General features: G+C 36.7%; 1 protein-coding gene across 1 annotated transcript in view; it reads left to right on the top strand.

The window, feature by feature from the left end:
* Positions 1–13,121, top strand: part of UGCG (UDP-glucose ceramide glucosyltransferase) — a 42,067-nt gene extending 28,946 nt beyond the window's left edge. Inside the window, exons 3-9 of the mRNA XM_066256524.1 lie at positions 4,139–4,241; positions 4,906–5,007; positions 6,459–6,571; positions 8,241–8,419; positions 9,379–9,465; positions 9,959–10,148; positions 10,541–13,121. Of these exons, the coding sequence (XP_066112621.1) occupies positions 4,139–4,241; positions 4,906–5,007; positions 6,459–6,571; positions 8,241–8,419; positions 9,379–9,465; positions 9,959–10,148; positions 10,541–10,711 (945 nt within the window). The 3' untranslated portion in view covers positions 10,712–13,121. The remainder of the gene's footprint in view (positions 1–4,138; positions 4,242–4,905; positions 5,008–6,458; positions 6,572–8,240; positions 8,420–9,378; positions 9,466–9,958; positions 10,149–10,540) is intronic.
* The last annotated feature ends 1,633 nt before the right edge of the window (positions 13,122–14,754 follow it).

Here is a 14,754-nt window from a genome sequence, read left to right as displayed (position 1 = left end):
CCAACAGAGAATTAAAGACCAAAAGTGGGATCAGTTATCGAAAGATGAAGCACAATACATGTATGTAATGAACCTAAGTAAGAAAGGTCAGGAATTGTTCAAATAATTTTCAAAAACTGTATAACTTAGTTCTTTAAAATTGGTAAGTATTTCATGTTGTCAGAACTTTGAATTCAGAGTGATTTTCTTAGGAAACATTTCCTGCCTCGCATCCATCTTTCACTCAAAAATTACTGTAGAATAAGTGCCATAGTTTAACAAATACATTCATTGCCTACTCTGTGCCAGAGAATGTTCTAGGCATTTGAGGTCTAAGTTCACTCTGTTGCAGAATATATTCTATTGTAATCCATATGTTTTAAGATTTTTCTGTAAACATGATGAGTTATTTATAAATAATTCAAGATGTTCCTACTCAATATGCAGTACAACTGATTAACATATATTAAAATATTTTCAATTTTTAAAAGGATATTTTATGTTGTTTAGTAAAAACTTTGCATTCCTAATGTCTATAGGGTGAAATCAAAGAAGACATTTTTTCTAATGTTATTTTTATTAATATTTTTATTCATAAAGCAGAAAAGGCATTCATGATTATTGTGGTTTCAGATATTCAGTTCCTAAATATCAAAGGGCTGAATCATAGTTTGTGGGTTTCTGTACCTCTGTTTCTCAGCCTTTAAGTCATCTCACTGTTGGGGGAAAAGGTGAGGAATTAGTCAGTTTAGCTATTTGTATAGCAGTCTTACTAAAAATTTGATGGAAGTTAACCTTCCTATCTAAAGTCCTCTGGGGTTTATTTCTAGATCCTCTGTACTCATACTGTATTATACTGGAATTTACTATATCCCTTATATCCCTTTCAGACTTATGAAGTAAATGTTTTCTTAAGATATTTGTCAAGTATAATATTTTAATAAACACTGTTGTTGAACATATATATTTATGCCTAATTCTTTAGAATAGTTTAAAGCATCTGAAAAATTATTATCGTGTAGGCTAAGAAAATCTTTAACCAATTTAATATCTAGTTTTTGCCAATTGTTAGAACCATTTAACTATTCAAATACAGAGAGAGAGAGAGTCCTAGCAAATAAAATGTTTGATCAAACTGTGAAGACACGGATCTGTGATTATCATAGCTTAAAAATGAAGGTACCTGGTTTAAAATCTAATACTCGAGAAAACATTTGGAATGTTACCTCCAATTTGGTGTAATATTCAATATCAGAAACAATTAAGTGGAAGTTATGTGTTTTATAATAAAAGTCTAAACATATTTTTTGATAATATGAGGATGTTTATTTGCACCTGGGCAAATCAGAAGGTATTAGTTTTTATTTGAAATTAAGTTTAAGGGTGTAATCAATAAAAACAAAAACTTTAAACCTTGAATTTGGATAAAGGCAAACCATGCCTATACCATATACATCTCAAAAAATTTTGCTATAATCTAATAGGGCTTTCTTTCTTCCCATTAAGTTGTATTTCTAGTACTGTATTTTACAAAGTATTTTTCTGCTGGGAAAAAAGGCTAAAATTAGCTTTTTAATTTTTATTTATGAAATTATATTGTTTATAAACATTTCCTTTCACTATATTCACTCATATACCTGCAAAACAGCATAATTTATGAAAGCATTAAAGAAACTATGCTCTGTTTGGATAAAAAGTAACTTTTTAAAGCAAACCTGGCTGAGCAGCTAGCTATAGTAGGAAAGCTAATCGTTTCTCTTACCCTTTAGAACAGGGGTCGGAAACCTATGGCTCATGAGCTAGATGTGGCTCTTTTGATGACTGCATCTGGCTCACAGACAAATCTTTAATAAAAAAAAAATAACGTTAAAAATATAAAACATTCTCGTGTATTACAATCCATTCATTTCCTACCGCTCATGTTCATGGTTGCGGGTGGCTGGAGCCAATTACAGCCGTCCTCCGGGACACCACCAAATTTTTATTGGATGATGCGTAATGTACTCAGGTCGGTGTATGGCTCTCACGGAATTACATTTTAAAATATGTGGTGTTCATGGCTCTCTCAACCAAAAAGGTTCCTGACCCCTGCTTTAGAAAGTCACTTAACCTTTCTAACCATCATTGTTAAGAGCAATGCCTTTCGGCAGCTCACTCAAAAATTGCTTTGAAAGTCAAGTTGGGATGATGACTGACACTTTATAAATTTTAGAGTCATCCCCCCTTGTGAAATTTCAGGGGTATGGCGGGCATGAGGCCTTCCCCCCGTCTCAGATTGTTATCTGGTCTCTGGAAACTAGGTGGCTGTAAAGTCAGTTTCAGCCCCTCTTTGAGTGGCAGTTTGGTCAGTCAGTGTTAAAGGTAGATACTGGATAGGATATATGAGAAAACATTTTTTTTGCTTGAAAAAATTTTTTACTTTTATCTTCTTCATGGACATTAGTCCTGTCTCTTTTGTGCTCAGACCACTAATTTCTGTAGTGCCAGTTTTTGCTGAAATACTGTCTGTTAGGCAACAGAAATTATGGTGTTCCCGGGCACTGTAAACATTTTATTTCCACTTTTTGTGTGTGTATGCTTATCAATGGAAGTAGATAAAACTGGCCGTCCCTTTACCCGAGTTAGTCCCTGTATGTTAGACACTTTCAAAGTTGTGTCCTTAGCTCTTTATCTTTTATAACACATAGCTCTGTGGGGTGTGTGTACGTGCGCAAATAATTAACCTCCCTCTCTGGCTTAAAAATGTCCAACCTGTTTCAGAAAGAGACTATGTAGGAAATTTGTTATTGAATCTGCATGAATTTATCATCACTTAAAAAAAATTACTACTTAGAATACATATCCCACAAAATACTAAAGTAGCGTTTTTATATGTGAAAGCAAACTTTTTTTTTAATTTAGTAGTTTACTACATGGTAACTTAGAGCTCAAGATATTATAAACCTGGTTACATGTCAAGGTCAGCCCAGAGGTTCTGGTTCAAAAGTCTGATAACAGGGCCCAGTATGCTCTTTGTAAAAGAGATGTGCCAGGGTAGCTTGAACACCGCTAGTTAAGTGCTAAGAAATTACTTCCTTAATTTACTATCAAAGAGTAAGCATAGCATTGGGGGGAGGGGGGAATCCTGAGTATTTTCATATTAAAAATGTAAGCATTCTTTTCAGGATGATACATTTTGAATCAAATCAAATTCTGTCTTATTTCAAAAATTATTATACAGAAAATTAATCTCACTTTGTCCTGTTCACGTGCAGAGTTTAGCAGAACCCTTGAAACTGACCTTATTGGGATTCAATATGTACTTTATTGCACCTTCATGAAATAGTGTTAAGTTCAGAGACAGAGGTCTAGAGTACAGAGGGTGTGTCTGTTCTGTTCCCTTTCCCCAGTGAAGTTCAGTGCCAGGCACTGTGCGAACTTTTAGTCTGTCATCGGTGGTGAAGGGCATGGCGAAGTTCGAGAGCCGTTTCCTTACCGGGCCATGCCTCTCTGGGAAAGGCAAGACTTAACTGTGGGCACCGCCACTCTCGTTCTGATCACTTCTGCTTGCACACGTGTCCCTGTCCCGGAGAAGCTGCTGTGACTTACAGCCAACACAACATCAGAGGTGTTCACAGGCCCTGGCCGGTTGGCTCAGTGGTAGAGCGTCGGCTTGGCGTGTGGAAGTCCCGGGTTCGATTCCCGGCCAGGGCACACAGGAGAGGCGCCCATCTGCTTCTCCACCCGTCCCCCTCTCCTTCCTCTCTGTCTCTCTCTTCCCTTCCCGCAGCCGAAGCTCCATTGGAGCAAAAGATGGCCTGGGTGCTGGGGATGGCTCCTTGGCCTCTGCCCCAGGTGCTAGAGTGGCTCTGGTCGCGACAGAGCGACGCCCTGGATGGGTAGAGCATCGCCCCCTGGTGGACGTGCCGGGTGGATCCCGGTCGGGCGCATGCAGGAGTCTGTCTGACTGCCTCCCCGTTTCCAGCTTCTGAAAAATACAAAAAAAAAAAAAAAAAAAAAGAAGTGTTCACAGCCATTATGAGTGCCCGCTTAACTTTTAAGCTCTGTGTATATACAGTTGCTTGTTTTTCTTAATGCTTTTTGATCAATCGGTAAATACTAACAAATGCTTCTTTTTTGTAAAAGAGGTTAATTTACATAAACCATGTTCTTTGACTAGTATGAAGTCCTCCTATGTGTACAAGATCATGATGATCCAGCCATTGATGTGTGTAAGAAGCTTCTTGGAAAATACCCCAATGTTGATGCCAGGTTGTTTATAGGTAAGTAACAAATTCCACCATAACCATTTGGCTTCCATTGTACTAGGTGGCAGTAAGCTTTGCTTAAAACTATATATATATAGATTAAGGTGTTAGCCACCCATTAAAGTGTTTAATTTATGTGTGTTTGTTGGAACAGCAAAAGATGTTTCTCTCTTTATAAGAAAACTTAACTTATAATAAAAATAATCCATATCTGGAATTAACAAAATAACAAAAACTAACCCCAAATTATGTTTAACTCATCAATCAGACCTAAGAATCTTTTATTTTTTTTCTTAAACGTTTCTACCGTGGGGCCTGTTCTGTATCTTGCACTATACTTCGGAGTTAGCAATAGAATTCACTTTTATTGCAAAAGAAGTGTTTTTTCAAAAGCTTATTATCTTAGTCTAAAGACTTTTATAGAGGTATATTTTCCATTAAATGTTGATTCATGATAAATTTTTAAAGATAAATGCTGTAATTCTCTCTTGAGAATGAATAGTTTTTTTCAAAATACCATATATCATTATGAATAATAAGGAATGTAAAACAATGTTAAAGTATGTTTAAATTCTTAAATATGCAAGTGTTTTTCACTTCTGTCTACCATCTATCTGTATAATAGAAAATATTCCCAATGTTGCATGAATTTTTCACTGCTGTACCTTTAAAATTTTAGGTGGCAAAAAGGTTGGCATTAATCCTAAAATTAATAATCTAATGCCAGGATATGAAGTTGCAAAGTATGATCTTATCTGGATTTGTGATAGTGGAATAAGAGGTGAGGTTTTTCTTATTTATTTGATAAAACTATTCATTTGACAAAATGCCAAAAGCAATATAAAAATAAGTCTATCAATCCTTTCTGTTTGCCTAATAAAATAACTCATTTCATTATTATTTCATATAATATGTCAAGTTATACTAAGGTTTTGACTTTTTTATGCTAACCTGGTAAGTTTACACATGCAAAAATGTTTTCATTTTGAAGAGAAAATTCTAGCCATTAAGAAAAATAGCCACTGTCCATGGTACATTCTGTAAGCCTTTTCATGGGTGTAAATTTACCCTTGTTCATGTGACACTTATCTTTTACTTATTGGTCCGTGTCATAATATACTGTCTTACACAAAGGGACCAGTTAATAGGTGAGTGTTTTACTAGAAAACAGCTTTTTACTTAGATGATTTTTAACGGGAAGCCTTTTATATACTGAATACATAATTTGTATTGTTAAATGTTTATAGTTACAGTAATGTCAGTGTTCTGTAGTATTCTATTCTGTTCTGTTCTATTAAGTACTTCAATTTCTCAGCTTCCACACTGTTGACATTTGGTGTCTAGCAGCACCCCTGGGCTCCCCCCACCTGGTGCCAGTGGCTCCTCTCTCTCAGTGTGACAACCAGAAAGGTTTCTAGGTAGTGCCAGGTGTCCCCTGCGGGGTGGCAGAACAGAGCCATCACCACAGAATATGCGTATTGAAGGTCTAGATACATTTTCATATCACAGAGTTATTTCTTAAAGACTTGAAGGAAATAAAAGTGAAAATATGAGACAAAGGTGGGGCAATGATTTTACATTTTTTATTAGCTTTCCAATGCAGCTTTGGAAATGAACAGAAGTGTAGCACTCCTAATTAATTAGTCAGGATTGTCACATGTCTCTTAGAGATTGTGCCTATCACAGTTACCGTCTGAAGCTCTGTACTGTCATACTCCGGTGGGGTTTTCAGTGCACGAATCTCTGTCAAGTGTAATGTTATTCAATTCCTGTTAGCAGTTTTATGAGCTAGGAGGTCTCCTACCCTCTGGTAAGTGTAGGCTCACTTCCTGTGGTTGAAGAATGGAGGAGCCAGCGTAAGAACTGAGGTCCTTTGACCTCTGCTCCGGTAGCTTTCAACTAAGACACATTGTCCATTATTCCAGTTTGGCGGATCTGAAGTCAGGGTAGTAAGGTTTTCAAGTATAGCCTGCCTCTGCTCCAGAGGGGGTATATTCTGCCCTAAAAATGTATAAAGTAAATTAACTTACCATAAAGTATGCCTTATTGAAATTTTGTATTCTCAGAGAGGTGATTGAGATTTATGTATTTTATTAGATCCAAATATAAAAAAAGAATTTAATTTTTTAAATAATTTAACAACTTACAAAATATATTTATAGTAGTGGGCATTTTGCTAAAAAGAATATTTTTCCTCTCTCTCCCTTCCCCCGTTTTGCTTTTTCATTGTAGTCATTCCAGACACACTCACTGACATGGTGAACCAGATGACGGAGAAGGTAGGCCTGGTTCACGGACTTCCTTACGTAGCAGACAGGCAGGGCTTTGCCGCCACCTTAGAGCAGGTAAGTACAGCGGTCATAAATAATATTCTTGTTATCGGATTCCTCATCGCCCAGAAGCGTGAGACTATTCTGAGAGTTGGGATGGTATTTTGGGCAAGACAGATTGTCTGCTAATCAAATTTTTGTTTAGTAAAGGAAACTGTGAATGGTTACTCTAAAATAAAATACTTTTTATTCTTACATGCCATGTTATATTTTTTAGAAATGTCCCAGTTGGTTTATGTGTCAATGGTAAACATCTCCCACGTTGCACCCACCCCCATCGTTTAGGGTGGGTTTAGGTTTAATCTACCGTACTTACAGTGAATGGAATTAAGCCAGAGCAATTACTCTATTCTGTAAAGAAGTCTTCGGAGACTCCCAACAAGTCCCTAGTTCCACCTCATTCCTCAGACCTTACTTAGTAACTCCTTAAGGAATTAAGTGTATGTTTCTGATCTTAGAAGTTTGGTTCAATTCAGTATCACAAAGGGCTTCAATACAGTGTGGTCGTGGGGTAGGTAGCAAGAATCACATTCTTTTTTTTTTTTTAATTTATTGTGTTTACATAGATTCAAGTGTCCCACCAAATACATCCCCCCACCCCCGTGTTCCCCTGAACATCCCCTTAACGCCCTCCCCCCCTTCCCTCCAGAATTTGCTTTTCTGCTCTCTATAACGCTGTGTTATGTATATGTAATTTCACCAGTCTCTTTCCCTTCATATTCACAATCACATTCTTAATTGTCCTATTAATTTCCTTTCTCTGTGTGTAACTCTTGCCGTTAGAAAGATCACTGCTCCTCTCTCTATGTCAGGCTGAGTAGAAAAGGCAGCATATCTAAGATGTAAATAACAAATAGGATTCCGTGCCTACTAAGGAGGGCGATGACCATCCTGTTCGACCACTAATGTAGCAGCTTGCATATCTCATGACTTCAAAGCATATCTAGGAAAAGAACAGTAAATTGAGAGGCAAAATTTTAGTGTCTTCCCTGTTTATGAAAAAGACACTGAAAAGTAAAATTGGGGAAATTGAGAAGCAGCTCAGTGACTCGGGGGCAGGAAGCAGCTCTCTATGAAAGGACACAGCAAAGGAGTTAAATATGATTGTCCTGTATGTCAATATAACTATAGGTGGTATTTATATATACATGCATGCACTGTATGCATATACAGACATCCATTATATGTAGGTGTGTGTGTATTTACATGAACATTCTGAAAGCAAGAGGTTAAATATTTGTTAATATTTTGTATGACATTGAGTGATATTTTTACTTGTTTTATATCTAAGTTAAGTTTTATTTGGATAAATCTTTGAATCTTGCAGTTTTAGGGAAGATATATTTATTTGAGAATAGAATATACTTTCCCCTAGAAGTAATAAGATTATTATAATAACAAGAGTAGTCAACCAAATAAATTACAGACTGCCTGATATATATGTGTGTGTGTGTGTGTGTGTGTGTGTATGTGTGTGTGTGTATAAATATATGTGTATATATATATATAAACATTATTTTGTACCAATTTTTATTCAGGTAGTTTATATAAGAATAATGGGATATTTATCCAGCCATACTTAAAGGAAATTCATTAGGAATAAAAGTTTATAAGCACCATACCTAAAATTCTAATTGTATACATGTTTTTGGGTTTTGTTTTGTTTTGTTTTGTTTTTTGGCAGGTATATTTTGGAACTTCTCATCCAAGGTCCTATATCTCTGCCAATGTAACTGGTTTCAAATGTGTAACAGGAATGTCTTGTTTAATGAGAAAGGATGTGTTAGATCAAGCAGGAGGCCTTATAGCTTTTGCTCAATACATTGCTGAAGATTACTTTATGGCCAAAGCAATAGCTGATCGGTAAGAAAACTAAATTACATTAGGCTACAGTATATTTGGTACCTAACTTCGTTGATTTATTCTCTTTGTTAAACCCATGGATTAACGGCTATTTTATTTTATTTGCTAGTGAATACAGAATAGGTTAATATTTTTAGAAAGTAATTTCTATTAATTATTCATAGGTAATGTTATAGTAGTGAAGCAAATAAATGTTCTCATTCATCTACACTCTTCATATTAATGTGGTTTGAAGTGATTTAAAAAAGTGTCTCTGTGATTGTGAATGTTCATTATTATGGTTGTAAATTTCTGTGTGTTTTAGAAGAATTAAAAATAATAGCGTAGTCATAAGCCAGTAGGTGAAAATTTAAAGAAGATAATTTCAAATTTTGAAATTTTCGGCTTCTTTATGGTTTTGTTAAGAAGCCACCTAATGGTTCGCATGACGGACTTAACATTTCCCTATCACAAAACGGTACTGTTTTCTTTTAAAGGGGCTCCTTGCCTTATGTGATTATTTACCAAAGACGTGATTTTAAATATTGACATATGTTTTTAAAATTGTCTCATCAGTAGTGTTCATGTGGTTTACGGTTTCACAGTGTTTTTCAAGAGATACAGAAAGTCACTTTTTGCTTACATTTCCTATTGAACATCCACACACACGTTGCCCTCCCCTTTTTTGATCAGTAGGGACAGAGACTAAACTTTTAAATACAGAGCCCATTTCATTTAGAACTTTGAGAACGCCTGTGTTTTAAGTTTCTAAAACTAGTTTCTTCCAGCTCTTAGGCGGCACTATTAGGGACTCGCGTGAGTGGTGAAACACCATCAGTCCAATGTCCTCTAAACAAGATGCTAATCCTGCTTCCTAGACCCACCCAGTTACTGTGTACAAGTGACGAGTACATGTGTAACCTGTCGTGCTGGCCTGTGTTCGTCATCGTAGCTCACTGTATAATTGTCTTGGTTTTCAGAGGTTGGAGGTTTGCGATGTCCACTCAGGTCGCCATGCAGAACTCTGGGTCGTACTCAATTTCTCAGTTTCAGTCCAGAATGATCAGGTGAATCAACAGCTTTCTTCTTTTTACACTTTGTTAAAAGAAAAAGGAAGGGGGTAATTTTTATGTGGCATAACTTGGTGTTTTGTTTTTTTTTTAATCTAAAATCAGATTTTGTTCCATTCCAGAAAAGAAAGTTGATCTTTGTTAAAATAAATTTAATGCCTCAATATATTTTCTTTAGTATGTAACATTGAAAGCATTAAAAAGAAAAGATGTTGAAACTGTCTGTTTTTATGTTAATCTCTATTTTCTCGTTTTCTGTACTTTGACTTATTATACTTTTTATTCATCAAAGTATAGACCATACATTGAATTTCTAGACTATTTTCCTTGACATCCTAAATAAACGTGGAAGAGGGATTCATTAAATACTCTTAAAAGAGGCAGGCCTTTATATAATAGGGTAAAGAACTAAATATTTTGGGGAAGAAAATTGATTTCGTCTTGTAACCAAGCTATTGTTTAAGAAAATTGTTTTTTGTTGTTTTTTAAGGTGGACCAAATTACGAATTAACATGCTTCCTGCTACAATAATTTGTGAGCCGATTTCGGAATGCTTTGTTGCCAGTTTAATTATTGGATGGGCAGCCCACTATGTATTCAGATGGGATATTATGGTATTTTTCATGTGTCATTGCCTGGCATGGTTTATATTTGACTACATTCAACTCAGGGGTGTCCAGGTATGTGGCTAGGCATGAAAAGGTTGGCGGTCATTTGATGGGACTTAAACCTTTTTATTTAGGAAATGTGGAAGGAAAATCTGTCTGAGCCATTCTTTAGCTTCCCATTAAGATCGGGTTTAAATGTTCCTTCCATTAATGGAATGTGACCTCAAAACTTAACTTGATTTTCAACTTTCAGTTGGTCATGCAGTCACTTTTATTCAGATGCCAAAAAAAACAAAAAGTATTTGAACTCAGAATATATTAGGCTAGCATTTTTTTTAATGCTCTTATCTACTCACAATTAACATTTTCTTTACAAATATAATATAGAGTGAATTCCAAGAATTTTATTTTTTAACACTTCAGTGTGACAGTAATCGATTTTTTTTTTTTTTTTTAATTCCTAGGGTGGCACACTGTGTTTTTCAAAACTCGATTATGCAGTAGCTTGGTTCATCCGGGAATCCATGACAATATACATTTTTTTGTCGGCATTATGGGACCCTACAATAAGCTGGAGAACTGGTCGCTACAGACTGCGCTGTGGGGGCACAGCAGAAGAGATCCTAGACGTATAGCTACAGCTTTGTGACTGTATATACAGGAAAAAAGAGAAGTATTATAAATTATGTTTATATAAATGCTTTTAAAGATCTACCTTCAGTAGTTTTATCACACGTATGTTTTGGTATCTGTTCTTTAATTTATTTTGCATGGCATTTGCATCTGTGAAAAAAAAAAACAAAAAACAAAACCAACATATCTGTAGTCTTGGCCAAATGGTGTACTTTATTTTGTGGAAGTAGAAAATCAAGAGAATTGGTTCTAAGAACCTAGGTTTGGTTTTTTTTTGTTTATTTTTTTAAAAAATAAATATATATGTATGTATATGTAAATATATATATACATAAGTGCTCTGCAACAAACACTGACAGTATCCTTCAGTAGAGAAAGTTTCTCATTTGTGAGTACACTGTTTTGGAACATATGTGGGATGGCAGCAGCTTCGTTCGGGGGTTGAGAAGAGACTGGAAGGCAGTCACTGTTCCCGTCTACAGTGAACAATCTTAGGCAGTGAACAGTCAAGCCACAGCGAGGTACTAACTGGGAAACTTTTTCATGCTTTATGCCTACCTCTCGTAGTTGTTGCAGAGCAGATATAAATCGTAATAAGGTAGCTACTAGGCCTTGCAAAAACAAACAAAACCTTTAAAAATAATAATAAAAGAGCTGGAGTCTAGTATTTCTGTGAATCTGTGAGAGAGATTCTCTTGGTCTCACTGCAGTGAACCCAAAGTGGTTGAGTTTGGTTTTTAATCATAGCCATGCATTGAAGGCATCTTTTTGACCAACTCTCGTTGGTTCTGTCTTGAACCATTGTTAATCACTGTGCTGGTAAACCTTTCCTTCCCTGCTCCTCCCCTGACCCACCCCATCTTTCCGGAACTTTTTTTGGGTGGGGGGAGGGTTGGGGTGGTTTTGTTGTAGTGTGAGTGGATATTTTAATAGTTGTAAGGAAAAATGCATTTCAGACACATTTCACACATGAGCTATTTTCTTACACAGTATGTCTTATTGTTAAAAAGAATGTAATTTCATGATACAGGTATTTAATATCTTTTTTAAGTAAGGAAATATTCCAGCATCAATAAATAAATCGCAGTACGGTATTAAGAGGGTGCAGGATGAGTTTTACTCTTCAAATTAATCAGTATCAAACTAAGTGTGTGTGGGTTGTTTTTTATTTTATTTTATTTTCTATTACAGTTAGTCTAGTCTTATTTAAATTGGGTTTTTGTATTCCAGTTTGTTTGACAGTGAGACTAGATCGTGCTCCCTGTACGTGCATGCTTTATTTCACTCTTCCCCTCATGCCGCTGAACTGGCTTGTCAGGTTGTGGTGAACTGGACTTATTTTCTGTTTTGTTTTATTTTTTAAATAGGCAAATATGTAAGGGACAGTGCATAAGCCTTTTGTTTTCTTTTTCTTTCTTTTTCTCTTTTCGGTAGTGGAATGTTTGCTTTTCCTTTAGGACTGGGTGGCATGTGGTCCGTATGGGTGCCTGCTGCAGGGCTGACCCTGGCAATATGGCGGCTTCAACTCTCAGTTACCGCAATTTTCACGTCTGCCCATAATGTGTAGCATATTAGCAATAAATAACTACATATTTATAGAAAATGAACGTTTTTTTTTTCACTGCACTGAGCCAATTCATTTAATTGTTGAATGACTATCAACATGGGTTAAATTGTGACACATCTATAAATGTGTATCAACTGTGTATACACATTCTGTATAAGCTTTTCTCTGGGCCAAACCGCTGCATTCTTCCCCCCCCCCCCCTTTTGCCTTATGATGAATTTGTTTGAAGGGCATCTTTATGAACAAAGGCTTGGATGCACAACCCTTTCTCTGAAATGGGTGGTATTGTTCCCTAAGGAAAGCTGCACAGTGAAATCAGTCTAGTTGTGACCCACTCTGTGTTTATGTTTTGAAATCACTATTCTACAAGTTGAACTTTGCTGACCATGTTTGTACTTCGTTGGTTTTGTTTACTGAAGTTTGGTTGATGCCATCCTTTGCACTGCTGAAGTGAAATCTTGCTTGTTACTTAGCTGTTTTGCTGATCTCAGTATGGGCAAGGGAACAATGAAACCCAAATGGCTGGACAGACTTCTTGTGTTTTGTATATATAAAAAATAAATGACTGTTCTGTGTGTGTGTCTTACGTGGAAGTGGAGTATTTCCTTAAAGTGAAGTTTCACTTACGCAGACAGAGTGATTTTTTTTGTTTGTTTAGCAAGTTTAGAGTGATGATAAAATGGTAAGAAATAATATAAATGTTGATGAAAACATCACAACAGAACTGTAGGGCGTCCAAATTTAATAAACTGTCTTTTAAGAAGTATCTAGAATATATCATGTTTTATTATTTAAAATCATTGTCCTTAAGTTTTTTTGTTCAAAAAATAAAAATTTGAATACAATCAATACATTAGCAATAATGTATTTTTGTTTCCTGTCTTTCCTTTTATATTTTTATCAGTAATCTTAATGTGTTCCACCATTTGTATCAGAATTATTAGAACAATTCTGTGAGGTGTTCATTCTGACATCTTCCATGTCCCTGTGCTAGAGGCAGACCAGTAACTTCAAGTTGAGCTTTCTGACACAGGTTGCATGTTAGAATTATCCAGAGGACATTTTTGAAACTAATAGATGCCTGGGGCCTGCCCACAGAGGTTCTGGTTTAATTATTCTAGGGTGGGGTCTGAACTCCACTCATTGTTTACTGTGTAGACAGAAGCACTAGCCCATGAAACAATTAGAAAAGATCCATTGGCACCTGTGACCCCCTCCCACCTGGGTTCACAGCCTGAACTCGGCTCCAGTAGCCAAGAAAGGCAGGTCCATGGAGAGGAGTGGAGGGGAGACCGCAGTGCGGACAGACCCAGTGGCCCCCCTCACTCTGACCTTGCCTGGCTCCTCTGCTGCGCCACCTGTCTGTGAAAGAAGGCTGCTCCTCACCGGAGACCCAGCCCAGGGGCACTGTGACCCAGCCATCCCACTCAGTAAAGTGTGCCTCTAGCCCTAGTGTTCAAGACGTGATCAACAAAAATTTGAGTTGTTCAGTCTGAGAATGTTATAGCTAGGGCAAACCTCAAAGGGCCCTTGGCCATGGTGAAAGCTGTGATCACGTCGTGGGTGGGGTTGACAATTCCCGGAAAGCTAGGAGTGGCCCGCCACATCTCAGGTGCCAATGCTGAATGTTACACCGCTTTCAAGTTCTGCCTGCAGCAGCGTTACCACTTGTTATAAACCCTCCATTTCAAAAGGAAGTCCATATTTTTAGTAACCATCTGTATTCTAACTCTTAAAAAATTCTTCTACAAAACCAGATTCAAACCTGCAGAACAACAATGTAAATTATGACAAATGTAGTTTAAGGTAAAATTCTTTATATGTATGATGGACTTATATGATAGAGAAGATTAGTATTTAGTGTGTTTGCATGGATAAAGACAGTTCCTACATTTCTTTCTGAAGTTTAGTACACTATATTGTTTGAATTATTACTTATTCAAGTGACAGTGCGACTATATCAACTTCATTTTGTTGGAAAGAAAACCAACATTGCAAAATGGTGAGCAGTGATCCCTACAGAGCTGCTTTTCATTGAGTCATTTACCTAAATGAATATATCTGCAAGGTAATTTAAAATCACTACCACCACATATTCTAAAAACAAAAAGACAGATCGAACAATTTCTTAAGCAACTCGTTGCCTGAGAACCAAACTGTGCTAAACGCTTCGCACGGCCCGTCCCAGTCCCGGGAGCGATCGGCAGAGACTGTGAGTACTTGTGAAATGAGTTTATGTGGTTCTGCTGTTGAGACTATTACTCATCAGCATGGACTTGAAATTATCAGGACAATTTGAGGATATTGTTTCTTTCTAGGACTCAAGTATCTGTACCTCCCTCCCCTGCTTCCTCCCTACCTCCCACTGTCATCTGGATTTTTACTTTGTTTTCTTACCCTTGTCATCAGCCCTGGAACGTATGTCATCTGCCCTTGGGACTGACCAACAGCTGGCTGGCCACGGGAGCACAGGCAGAA

This window comes from Saccopteryx bilineata, chromosome 2, assembly GCF_036850765.1.
Source record: "Saccopteryx bilineata isolate mSacBil1 chromosome 2, mSacBil1_pri_phased_curated, whole genome shotgun sequence".
Taxonomy (NCBI): Eukaryota; Metazoa; Chordata; class Mammalia; order Chiroptera; family Emballonuridae; genus Saccopteryx; species Saccopteryx bilineata.
The sequence above is the reverse complement of the archived record's forward strand: the minus strand, read 5'-3'. Positions and strand labels throughout refer to the sequence as shown.